We start from the raw sequence: 12,783 nt of genomic DNA, 5'->3' as shown, positions 1-12,783 counted from the left end.
TTGAGTAGAGTTCCCTTTGCTATACAGTAGGTCCTTGTTGATGATCTATTTTATATATAGTAGCATGTATATGTTAATCTGAAATTCCTAATTTATCCCTCCCCTCCCACCTTTCCCCTTTGGTAACCATATGTTTGTTTTCAAAGTCTGAGAGTCTGTTTCTGTTTTGTAAATAAGTTCATTTGTATCATTTTTTTAGATTCCACATATAAGTGGTAGCATATGATGTTTGTCTTTTTCTGTCTGACTTCATTTAGTATGATAATTTCTAGGTCTATCCATGTTGCTGCAACTAACATTATTCTTTTTTATGGCTGAGTAATACTCCATTGTATATGTGTACCACACCACAGTATCATATGAGATTTCTCTTTCTCTGTCTGACTTACTTCACTCAGTATGACAGTCTCTAGGTCCATCCGTGTTGCTGAAAAGGGCATTAATTCCTTCTTTTTAATGGCTGAGTAATACTCCATTGTTTACATGTACCACATCTTCTTTATCCATTCCTCTGTCAATGGGCATTAGGTTGCTTCCCTGTCTTGGCTGTTGTAAACAGTGCTGCAATGAACATTGGGGTGCATGTATCCTTTCGGACCATGTTTTTCTCTGGATATATGCCCAGGAGTGGGATTGCAGGGTCATATGGTAGCTCTATTTTTAGTTTTTAAAGGAACCTCCATACCGTTCTCCATAGTGGCTGTACCAGTTTACATTCCCACCAACAGCGTAGAAGGGTTCCCTTCTCTTCACACCCTCTCCAGCATTTATTGTTTGTGGTTTTTTTTTTTGTTTTTTTTTTTGCGGTATGTGGGCCTCTCACTGTTGTGGCCTCTCCTGTTGCGGAGCACAGGCTCTGGACGTGCAGGCTCAACGGCCATGGCTCACGGGCCTAGCCACTCCACGGCATGTGGGACCTTCCCGGACTGGGGCACGAACCTGTGTCCCCTGCATCAGCAGGCGGACTCGCAACCACTGCGCCACCAGGGAAGCCCTGTTTGTGGATTTTTTGATGATAGCTGTTTTGACTGGTGTGAGGTGATCCCTCACTGTAGTTTTGATTTGCATTTCTCTAATAATTAGCAATGTTAAACATCTTTTCATGTTGGCCATCTGTATGTCTTCTTAGGAGAAATGTCTGTTTAGGCTTTGTATTGCTGTATTCTTTTAGTTTTCACTTGTCTGGGAAATTCTTTATCTCTCCTATTCTAAATGATAATCTTGCTGCATAGAGTATGCTAGGTTGCAGATTTTTCCCTTTTAGGACTTTGAATATATCTTGCCACTCCCTTCTGTCCTGGAGTGTTTCTATAGAGAAGTCAGCTGATAGACTTATGAGGGTTTCCTTGTAAGTAACTCTTTTTCTCTTGCTGCCATTAGAATCCTCACTTTAACTTTTGCCATTTTAATTATAATATGTCATGGTGTAGCTTTGCTTGGGTTCATCTTGTTTCCGACTCTGTTTTTCTTGTACCTGGATATCTGTTTCCTTTTGGTTTGGGAAGTTTTCAGCCATAATTTCTTCAAATGCATTTTCAATCCCCTTTTTTCTTTCTTCTCCTTCTGGGATCCTATTATGTGTAGATTGACTTGCTCTATTTTATCCCATAAGTCTCGTATATTGCTTTCATTTTTTTTCACTTGTCTTTTTGTCTGCCGTTCTGATTGGGTGATTTCCATTATTCTGTCTTCCAGATCACTTATTCTTCTGCATTATTTAGTTTGCTATTTATTGCCTTTAGCTCAAGTTTTATCTTGGCAGATGAGTTTTCTAATATTAATTGGCTCCTCTTTATAGTTCTAGTTTCTTGTAACAGTGATCTGCATTTCTTCTGATAGTCTTTGTTAATTCGTTTAGTATTTTTATTACCTTCTGTTTGGACTTGGGGTCTAGTAGACTGGAGAGGTGTTTCATCGTTTGTACTTCCAGGGGATTTCTCTTGTTCTTTTAGTTGGGAGCAGTTCCTGTGTTTCTTCATTATACTTGTTTCTCTGACTCTATGACTTTAGGAGAAACAGTTATCTACTGTGGTCTTAAAGGGCTGTTTTTATGTGGGAATGTCCCTGTGTAGCCTGAATGAGTCTAATATTTTTGGAGTAAAGGCCGTTTTTAGTATGGATGACTGCCACGTCTTTCCTCAATGTGTGCTTGCCCTTTTCCCCTTGATAGGGGGTGTGATTGGTGTTGTGGTGACCAGAGCCTGCACTGGATGTTGAACAGGGGCCTCCACTTTGCTCTGTAGCTGTCACAGCCCTGCCAGGGGCAGGGTCTGCTCCCCAGGTGTTGGAGTAAAAGCACTCAGATCCGTTGCTAAACTGCAATGTGAGGTAGATGGGACTAGAGTGCTCCCACTGGGAGAGGAGCCACTGGGTATTCTTCCCAGGAGCTGTCCACTGAAAAGTATGCTCTGTGGTGTCTCCTGTCACCTGTCATGAGTACTCACAAAGTACACTGTTGTTGGCACTGCTCTTGGCCCCGCTTCAGCTGTGGGAATGCAGTCAGTTGGTCCAGATGCCCCTCAGGTGCAGTTATCAGAAAGCAACCAGTGCAGATCTGCCCAAGTCAGGCACCATGACCCACCATAGTCGGGCACCTGGACCCACCGTGGGAGCTATGGAATTAGCCCTGGACCCGCCCTAATCACAGAAGCACCAATAATATGCTTGGATGTCCCCCAGGTGCTGAGCTTACAAAGGCACCAGAGGCATAAATCTGCCAAAGTCTCAAAGCTGCTGGCTGGACACAGCTCATATTTCAGCCCCACCTCTGTGTGTAGGCAACCACCAGGGCTTGTCTACTAGCAGAGCTCATAGAGTCAAGAGTTGTGCCCACTGTGAGCACAAAGAGAATGAGGCTGCTGTGGTGGGGTCCTGACCCTCCCTTCATGAGCACATTACCAGTGGGGCTTCTATGGTGGACCCAGGCAGTATCCTGCTCACACCTTGTGGCCTGGGCCATACTCCAATACATTTTGGCTGTCTCCGCGCAGTCAACCCCAGTCCTCTCCCCAGGTCTGTCCCCTAAAGCCTGAGTTTTAGCACCCAGCCCCCTCGCACCAGCAGACACACATCTCAGGCTGGGGAGTAAGTAGAGCGAGGTGGCCAGGACCATCAGTGCTGGTCTCTCTTTGTTCTGCCTTCCTAAAGCCTGTTGCTGCACTCCTCTGAGCCAGTGAAGCACACTTTCTGTCCTGGCTGATTTTTCCCAGCTGGTGAAGGGGGTTCCTGGGGTTAGAGAACCTTTCCTCTTACACAGCTCCCTCTCCCAAAATTGTTTTGAATTTGTTTTTGTATGTCTTTCACCTTTTGTTCTCTTCTCTTGTGATTTGATGACTATCTCTAGTGTTGTGGATAATTTTGTGTGTATATCTATTATAGATTTTTAGTTTGTGGTTACCATGAGATTTTTGTAGAGCAGTCTATATGTATACGTGATTGTTTTAAGTTGCTGCTCTCTTAATTACAAATGCATTTTTGAAATCCTGCGTTGGTACTCTCTTCCCCTCACAATTACTGTTTTTGATATCTTTTTTTTTTTTTTTTTTTTGCGCGGTACGCAGGCCTCTCACCGTCGTGGCCTCTCCCGTTGGGGAGCACAGGTTCCGGACGCGCAGGCTCAGCGGCCATGGCTCACGGGCCCCGCCGCTCCGCGGCATGTGGGATCTTCCCTGACCGGGGCACGACCCGACGTAGGGGACTCCCAACCACTGCGCCACCAGGGAAGCCCTTGATATCATATTTTATATCTAATTGCTTTGTGTATCCCTTAACTGCTTATTATAGATACAGATAATTTTTCTACTTTTGTCTGTCAGTCTCCCTACTGGTTTGCATTTGGATTATTTCCTATATGTTTGCCTTTGTCTGTGAGCTTTTTCATTTCTTAATTTTCTTGTTTCTAGTTGTGGCCTTTTCTTTTTCATCTAGATAAGTTCCTTTAGCATTTGTTCTAAAGCTAGCTTGGTGGTGCTGAATTCTTTTAGCTTTTATTTGTCTGTAAAAGTTTTGATTTCTCCTTCAAATCTGAACAGGAGCTCTGCTAGGTAGAGTATTCTTGCTTGTAGGTTTTTCCCTTTCATCACTTTTTTAAATATATCGTGGCACTCCTTTCTGGTCTGCAGTTTCTGTTGAAAAATCAGCTGATAGCCTTATGGAATTCCCTTGTATGTTATTTATTGCTTTTCCCTTGCTGCTTTTAATATTCTCTCTTTTATCTTTAATTTTTGTCATCTTGATTACATTGTGTCTTGGTGTGTTCCTTGATTCTTTGCACTTCCTGGACTTGAGTGACTGTTTCCTTTCCCAGGTTAAGGAATATTTCAGCTATTATCTCTTCAAATATTTTCTCAGGCTTTTTCTTTCTGTTTTCTCTTTCTGGGACCTCTTTAATGCTAATATTAGTGTGCTTGATGTTGTCCCAGAGGTCTTTGAAACTGTCCTCATTTCTTTTCATTCTTTTTTCTGTTCAGTGGCAGTGATTTCCAGTACTCTGTCTTCCAGCTCACTGATCCATTCTTCTATATCACTCAGTCTACTGTTTATTCCTTCTGGTGTATTCTTCATTTCAGTTATTGTATTTTTCATCTCTGTTTGGTTGTTCTTTAAATTTTCTAACTCTTTGTTAAAAACTTCTAACTTCTTGCTCTGGCATCCATTCTCCTCCCAAATTCTTTGGTCATCTTTACAATCATTATTCTGAACTCTTAGGTAGAATCTTGTTCCTTCATCTGGAACATATTCTTCTGCCACATCATTTTGTCTAAGTTGGTATTTTTATGTATGTGGTAGGTTAGTTACATTTCTTGACTTTGGAGAAGTGGCCCTCTAGGATGTGTCCTATGCATCCCAGCAGTGCACTCCCTTCTCGCCACCCAAGCTATATGCTCTAGAGTTTCCTCCTAAGAGGGCTGTGTGGGTCCTTCTGTTGTGGTGGCCTGACTATGTGGGTGATCTGGTGGGCTTGGTTGGTTGCCAGGCCCTGCCTTGTGCGGATGCTGCTGGCTGCTGTTCAGCAGGCCCTGGTCATGAAGTGACTGCTTGCAGAACCCTAGGGGGCCCCAAGGCTAGTGCTGGCTGGGTAGTCAGAGTCAGGTTCATGAAGACTCTGGGGCTGTTGCCCACCCATTGGCAGGTTAAGCCGGATTCTGGAGGCAACTGGGCAGTCAGAGCTGGTTCCTGGAGTCTGGCTGCAGGGCCCCTGGATCCCAGAGCACATATAAGATTTGGGGTTGGGAGGTGGTTCTTGACACAGTTGGTTATGGGGTCCAGGGTGTCCTGAAGGTTGCATTGGCCTGCTAGCGGGCACAGTCTGGCCTGCTGTGGGCAGACTTGGTCTGTAGTCTGCGGGAATCATATTTTTCTTGCATCTGGTGTCTGCCCCCTGGGTGGTGAGGCTGCTCTAGAGGCTTGTGCAGGCTTCCTGGAGGGAGGGGCTAGTGTCTGCCCACTAGTGGGTGGAGCTGGGTCTTAGTCCTCTCATGGGCAGAGCCATGTCTAGGGGGCATATCTTGAGGTGGCTGTGGGCTCAGTAAGTCTCTAGGCAGCCTGTCTGCTGAGGGGTGGGGCAGTGTCCCTGCCCAGTTAGTTGTTTAGCCTGAGGAGTCCCAGCACTAGCACCTACAGACTGTTGGGTGGGATAAGGTCTTGGAACTAATGAGCCAAGATGTCAGCCGCCAACAGTGTTCCCCGGTATTCTGCCATCAGTGTCTGTGTCCCTAGGGTGAGCCACAGTCCCCCTACCACCCCGTGTCTCCAGGAGACTCTCCAAGACTAAGAGGTAGGTCTGGCCCAGGTGCCTATCAAATTACTGCTTTTGCCCTGTGTCCGGGTGCATGTGAGATTTTGTATGCTCCCTCGAAGAGTGAAGTGTATTTCCCCCAGTCCTGTGGAGCTCCTGCAGTTAAGCCCCAGTGGCCTTCAAAGCCAAATTCTCTGGGGGCTCATCTTCCTGGTACCAGACCCCTGGGCTGGGGAGCCTGATGTCGGACTCAGAACTCTCACTCCTCTAGGAGAACCTCTGCAGTGTAATTATTCTCCAGTTTGTGGATCACCCACCCCAAGGGGTATGGAATTTGATTATATCCAGGTTGTTGTGGTTCCTTCTTTATGTCTTTAGTTGTAGAAGATCTTTTCTGGTGGTTCCCAGTCTTTTTCATCAATAGCTGTTCTGCAGATAGTTGTGGTTTTCGTGTGCTCGTGAGAGGAGGTGAGCTCAAGATCTTTCTACTCTGCCATCTTGGCCAGTCTCCCAAACACTTTATTTACCTTGTGAAACTGATGCCGAAAACTCGGCGTCTGTGCACCAGTACGGAATTGAATCTCGGAGACAGAGTTTTGGGTGAAGTAGAAGAGAACAGCTTTATTGCTCTGCCAGGCAAAGGGGGACACAGCAGAGTCAGTACCTCTCAAAACTGTGTGTCCCGACCTGGAGGGATTTGGTGAGGAGTTTTATAGCAGTGGTTCAAAGGCAGGGTTGCTGATAAGGATCAGGGTGTGTGCAGGGCCTGGCTTCAGGTGGTCTGATGAGTTTCTGTGACTCCTTTAATCTGGCCTCAGATGGTCTCTTGAAGAGCTTCTCTGGTTCCTTTTAATCTGGGATAAAGAATGCTAACATCTTACATTTGTTGGGGGTTTTCGTTCTGTAAAGAACTCATTGTTATGTGTATCCCTTCAGGCAGAACCAGGACCCTATCCAAAGGCTACACTGTTGTTTCTTGACTGCTCCTCCCTTGTCTCTGCATGGCAACAGTTCAAATCTGCCCTTTGGAACTCAGGGAGTGTCACGGAGGCTGGAGTCTGTTCCCTATAAACAAGAAACTGGGGACACGGAAAGGCTTCCATGCCCGGGAGCCCCACAGGCTCATGCTTGGTTTCAAAACTAAATATGAACCATGAAGAGTGGATTGGAACTGATAAATTGAGAGTAATTATGTAAGCTGATTAGTTGGTAACTAATTACCAATTGAGTCATTTATTTTTATGTTTTATAGAACTAGATTGTTTTAAGTTCTGTGCTTTTTGATAGTTTGAAAGTGGGTGTTTATTGTAGTCAAAAGTAATGAGCTAGCTATTTGTGGTATGTTGTTAAATAGTAATGGTTATTTTATGTTTTATATTTTAAATTTCGATTCCATTGTTCATTATAAAGCTATTATTTTTATTCAGTTAAATCTCATTTGCTTTCTTTCTATGATATATGCCTGAGACATCAGAAAGAGAAGGTGGAAAAATCAAAGCAACTCATTTTACTGGCATTTTAGGAAAGAAAATGTTTAGATTGATCCACTTTTCTAGCTGTCTATCCCATTTAAAATTCCAGCTTGAACTCTACATACTTTCTATCCCCTTCCTCTGCTTGGTTTATTGTAATTACACTGCCTTCAGACATACTGTAATTTACTTACTGATTTTGTGTCCCCTCCCCATCCCTATCCACGCAAGAATGTAAATTCCATAAAGACAGGGATCTTAATTTAGTTCTTTTTCTTCACTGTATCCCATAAGCCTGGAATATTGTCAGGCACATAGTAGACACTTAATAATTATGTTGAATTAGTGGTCTCAAATTCTAATAAATTTCCTGCCTTCTTACAGAAAGAACATACTGGTCGTCTTGTTATAGGAGATCACAAATCCACATCTCACTTCCGAACAGGTAAGAAAGTAAAATATAATTAAAGTGGAGGTGCTAAATTTGGAATATGAAATATTTGTACATATTTTGGGATATTCTAACTTTCGTGTATAATTGTTGATTAGTTCTAATGATTAATAAATATTAGAAATATATGTAGTATATGTAAACATGTTACGTATATCATGTAACAGTTAGTATATACTTTCATAAAAGATTTGAGTATATGTACATCGATATGATATTCTAACCAAGAAACTAACCAGTTTCTGTCTTCATTTTTACTAACTCACAACGTGTAGTATTTTAATTGTAGTGAGGTTTTATGCCTCATCTTGCCAACTATAGTATCTAGAGTTTACATGTATTTTGTAAATTATTTAACATACAGTGTTATAGTTGGCATATTATACTGGTTTTTAGTTTATTCACTGAGTTTTGCTCTGAAATCTTGGAAGAGTATAAACTCATTGGAATGCCTGAAGAAATTAATTTTTCTTTTAATTTTGGGGGAAAAACTTTAAAAGTAAAAACAGAAAATGAATTAGAATTTGGATTTGAATTCAGTCTGCTGAAAAGTAAAGTTTTATCCCATTTAAAATTGGCCCTAATCTTAGACATTAGAAATTGATAGGCATTTTATATTTCTGGTGTTGAACAGTTATTTCAAATTGATTTGCACTGCTACAAAAGGCAAAAGAGTCCTGAGCTTTGGCAGAATGGAAATATATTTAACTGTTGCATTCATTCTTTTAAAATATGAAATTCTTCTTGTATTTACAAATTAAAATGTCACGTACAGAAAGCTTCACTGGTATTGGTAATGTTCTGCTTCTTGGGTGGTAAGTTTATAGGTGGTTGTTTAGTATTCTGCTTCATAACTTATATATATAACAATATATGTTAAAAATAATTTATATATCAAATGTTGCATGATAAAATTACAAATAAGTTTATGTTGGTGCAGTAAACTGATATGCAAAGAAAGGCGTAAAGGGAAGCCATTCCAAGGTCATCTTACATTTTTTTAGCCATTCTCTAAACAGAATTGTGTGCCTTTTCAATATTTCTGTTCAAAGACAGAAGCTTTTGTTTGTTGGAGGATTTTTTCTGCATGACTAGGAGGAAACTTTCAGGAGAACCATTATTAGACTATAAATAAACTAAAACATGATGCCCAAAGTTCTTAGTAATTAATAGTTACAATATGTAAACTTAAGCAGTTCTGAGATTCCTGTATCTGGTTTGAATTATTACATGGGAAAAATTAAGTTTTTCATCTTTAATAAACAACTTGTGCTTCAGGGGGTTGGTTATTAAAGAAGTAATCATAAATACATCCTTCAATTATTTTATCTGTTGGGTAACTACCTATGGTTTATAAACCCATCCACAAAATTCGCTGTAAAATTAGTCACAGTTAGAGAAATCAGCCCTGAATATAATAGCATCTGTATTGTGGGTTTTTTGTGTAATCAAATATTTTTATTAATTTGACTGAAACATAATCAAAGTACACTGGACATACAGGGGAAGAAGACAAGAAAATTAACGAAGAACTGGAGTCTCAATATCAACAAAGTATGGACAGTAAATTATCAGGAAGATATCGACGACATTGTGGACTTGGCTTCAGTGAGGTAGTAATTATGTATTTTCATTAAGTGGGAAGATAATTTCCAATTTGATTATCATTTATTTGTGTTAAATTACTCTAGCGATCAAGAACCCTATGTAGAAGGCTTTCTTTATGCAGTTACATTTTTACATGCCAAACTAGGTCTTTGTAGATAATGAGAATAGATATTTTTGACAGTTTTAGAAATATGTTTTCTGATACTAGCTTAATATAAATTCTGCTTAGATAATCATTAGGGCACATCTTAAGTAGGCATGAACAACATACAAGTTACGTGAAATATTTCATGTAAATACCGGTTCAGGAGAGTTTTCTTGGCTGTTTCCTACATCATCTCTTTTCATATAATAACTATTGGTCCATTACTCCAAAGTAATATAATATGCAAAACATAGATAACTGTTTAAATATTCCCATGGATCAGTGGTTAACTTGCCTTATTTACTTAAAATAATACTGTTTCCATCAGGAAGATAATAATATATTATTTTCAAACTAGGGGGGAGGGGAGAAGGTGAGTGGTCTTCAGAGCCCTTTCTTAAACCAAAATCCTACTCAAGTCCCAGGGTATAAAACACATGGAGGTGCCTGAGTCCTCATTTCTTCCCTAGGCAGCCTCTGATCTTAAACTGTTAATGGCTAGGGAGTGAGACAAAAATTTTGGGGTCTTTTCCAGTTTTTATACTGGATAATGTATTTTAATAGCTGTTGATTGATGTTTTTAGGTAGATGATCATGATGGAGAAGGTGATGTGGCTGGAGATGATGATGATGATGATGATGATTCACCTGATCCTGAAAGTCCAGATGACTCTGAAAGTGATTCAGAGTCAGAGAAAGAAGAATCTGCTGAAGAACTCCAAGCTACTGAGCACCCTGATGAAGTGGAGGATCCCAAAAACAAAAAAGATGCAAAAAGCAACTATAAGATGATGTTTGTTAAATCCAGTGGTTCATAACTCCCAAACACTTAGTCTTTGTATTAAAAGTAAGCCTTATTGTTATAATGCACAGTGGAGGACTGCTTATAGAGCACAGACCTTTGTATTATAATTTTTAAAAAGGCCCTTTTAAATAATTACAAAGAGTGTTTGCTTTCAGATGCCATGGGTTACACTTTTATGGGCATGACTATAACCATTTTTGTAAACAGTAAGAGTTGTATAAAATAAGAAATAAATACAATACTCAACTTCCTTTCATGTTAGCATCATCAAACTTCTAATACTACCTTTTTACCCCTTCAAATACAGTTACGGGGGAAACAGTATTTTTTGTGTGGTAGCTGTTTATCTTTTTTTGTTCCTTCATGTTTCTCTCTTATAAAAGTTTATCTGGTACTGTGATGTGTTCATAAAAATATTCTTTTATTATACTCTCTTATAGTAGAACTATTCACCATGGATATTTCTGCTGCCAGTAACAATCTAAATTAATGCTGGCAAAAGATTAGGTACTTAGTTTACTCTTACTGAATCAGCTCTACTCTTTTGGACCAAAGCAACATGAGAGCAAATACTTTTCACACCGGTTAGGATGGAGTTGCAGTTGTCATATATTTGGAATGTTATGATCCCAAGCAGTCTTCGCATAATTTGAATGACACTGTATGTTAGATTTTTGATAAAATTGGCCAGTTTTTACAGAAGAAATTTTTTCTCTGATCATTTGGTCCTATCTATTTAGGAATATGTAAAACTGGATTTTTTTTTTTAAGGTAATATGTGACCAAAGTTAATTTTCTTCCTAACACCTAAATAAAGAGAAAGCAGTTTCTCATATGTGGTTGTGATACCTTTATCCTCATTATCTGAAAATGAGGAATAGGCTTATTGAACAAGAAGCTGAAACAAGATATTCTCTTCATTTTATCCCAGTGCTGTTATCCTGATTATCTAATTACAAAAAGGAGTATTGCTGTATGATTTTATCGCCACTTCTGTTGGAGTAAGATCTGACTGTTATTATGTGGTTAATTTGTACAGCAGAGTAACACAAACTGCATTATGGGCTAGCCAATGATCTTTGAGTAATTGGGTTCAAAATCTTAATGTTTAAGTGACATGTTCAAAGGCTTTGAGTTAAACCTTTTTGTTTGCTGAACTGTTACACATCTAGATACTTAAGTATGTGTTTAATGTGTTTTTTTTTTTTTTTAATTCCTGTGTCATTTTGAAGTTTAGAATTTTCGAGGAATGTAGCAAATAGAACAAGCGATTTCTGGATTATGCAATCCATCCTGAAATTTTTTCATGTATCAGACCCCCAACATTTCATTTTTTCTTATGTCTCACATTGTTTTATAATAGGTGCTACCCTATATAGTAAAATACTGAGTCAGTGACTAGTAGAATGTGTAACATTTAACAAATAGTATCTGGTTTAAACAAGTTTGGCTTTGTTCAAATTTCAGTTTGGCCACTGATTGTCAAATAGCTAGTCTGTAGGGTTGCTTATTACAACTAATTTAAGTAGAAAGTGAAGACTGATATATGTTTAAGAATGGAAGAGGGAGAGACCAGTATTATGTTTTAAAAGGTATTTTCATCAGTTTATTTAAATATGCTTGGTTATTTATAAGTCTTGGTTCTTATATGTAAATAGAAGAGCCTCCTTCTAAAATAACTACACTGGAAGACCTTTTTTCTTCATCTTCAGAGAAAGAAATTCTCATTCCAATTCATATATTATTGGACATTAACAAAATTCAGGGTTGGAATAAATTTAGGTCTGTTGGTCCATGTGGCCTAGTGTCCCAGCACCACATTAAATATCATGGCTGTCTTTTAAGCATGAACATTGGGTTGGTTTTTGCTTTTTTTTTTCCTTATCAAATTGTGTGTGTGTGGTGGGTGGATTAAAGGAAGAGAGATGCCATGGCATTTTGATATCCCTACTGAAGTACCATAAGGGAAAACACATTTTTGGGGGGGCAGTGAAACATGCTATTGAGGGGAAAGTTGAGTGGCAACTTTTTCTTACTATTGATAATTTCTTACCTGAAATACACTTCTCCCGAGTGCTTGACTATACCAGTGATCCAGTGATCTTTCTATTGTAAAGGTTTTCAGGAACACAGATTCCAATTTTGTGTGTATTGATAGGTAAAAATCCTCTTCTCAAATCTAATTTTTTAAATCCGGATGAATTGCAGGTACAGAAGAAAGTCTGAAGTGATTGCTGTTCTGATAAAACAACAGTTTGAGAGCAGAAAGATAGGTCATATTCTCTGAGTAAATTTTGAGGAAATAAATTGCAACTACCTGGTTGACATCAGTGGCCACTTACAGGGCTTTAGTTCCATTACTCTTGTCTCCACAGCAGCCACATCTTGGCTACTTTCAATATCCCAAAACAACTTTACCTCTGAAATCACAAATGTAGAAACCTCACCTCTGACCATAACAGTTGTATTCCTTTACACAAGTTCAAATCAGGTCATTATCAGTCTGTTTTCACCAGTTCCATAAGCCCTGTCTAGATTTTTAAGTGATCTGTCAATTCAGTGTCA

The 12,783-nt window shown here is 39.5% G+C and overlaps 1 protein-coding gene across 1 annotated transcript in view; it reads left to right on the top strand.

The window, feature by feature from the left end:
- Window positions 1-11,897, top strand: part of C8H11orf58 (chromosome 8 C11orf58 homolog) — a 29,376-nt gene extending 17,479 nt beyond the window's left edge. The window contains exons 3-5 of the mRNA XM_030831492.2: window positions 7,594-7,654; window positions 9,164-9,273; window positions 9,998-11,897. Coding sequence (XP_030687352.1) covers window positions 7,594-7,654; window positions 9,164-9,273; window positions 9,998-10,231 — 405 coding nt within the window. The 3' untranslated portion in view covers window positions 10,232-11,897. The remainder of the gene's footprint in view (window positions 1-7,593; window positions 7,655-9,163; window positions 9,274-9,997) is intronic.
- The last annotated feature ends 886 nt before the right edge of the window (window positions 11,898-12,783 follow it).

The sequence above is a fragment of the Globicephala melas genome, chromosome 8 (genome assembly GCF_963455315.2).
Source record: "Globicephala melas chromosome 8, mGloMel1.2, whole genome shotgun sequence".
Lineage (NCBI taxonomy): Eukaryota > Metazoa > Chordata > Mammalia > Artiodactyla > Delphinidae > Globicephala > Globicephala melas.
The sequence above is the reverse complement of the archived record's forward strand: the minus strand, read 5'-3'. Positions and strand labels throughout refer to the sequence as shown.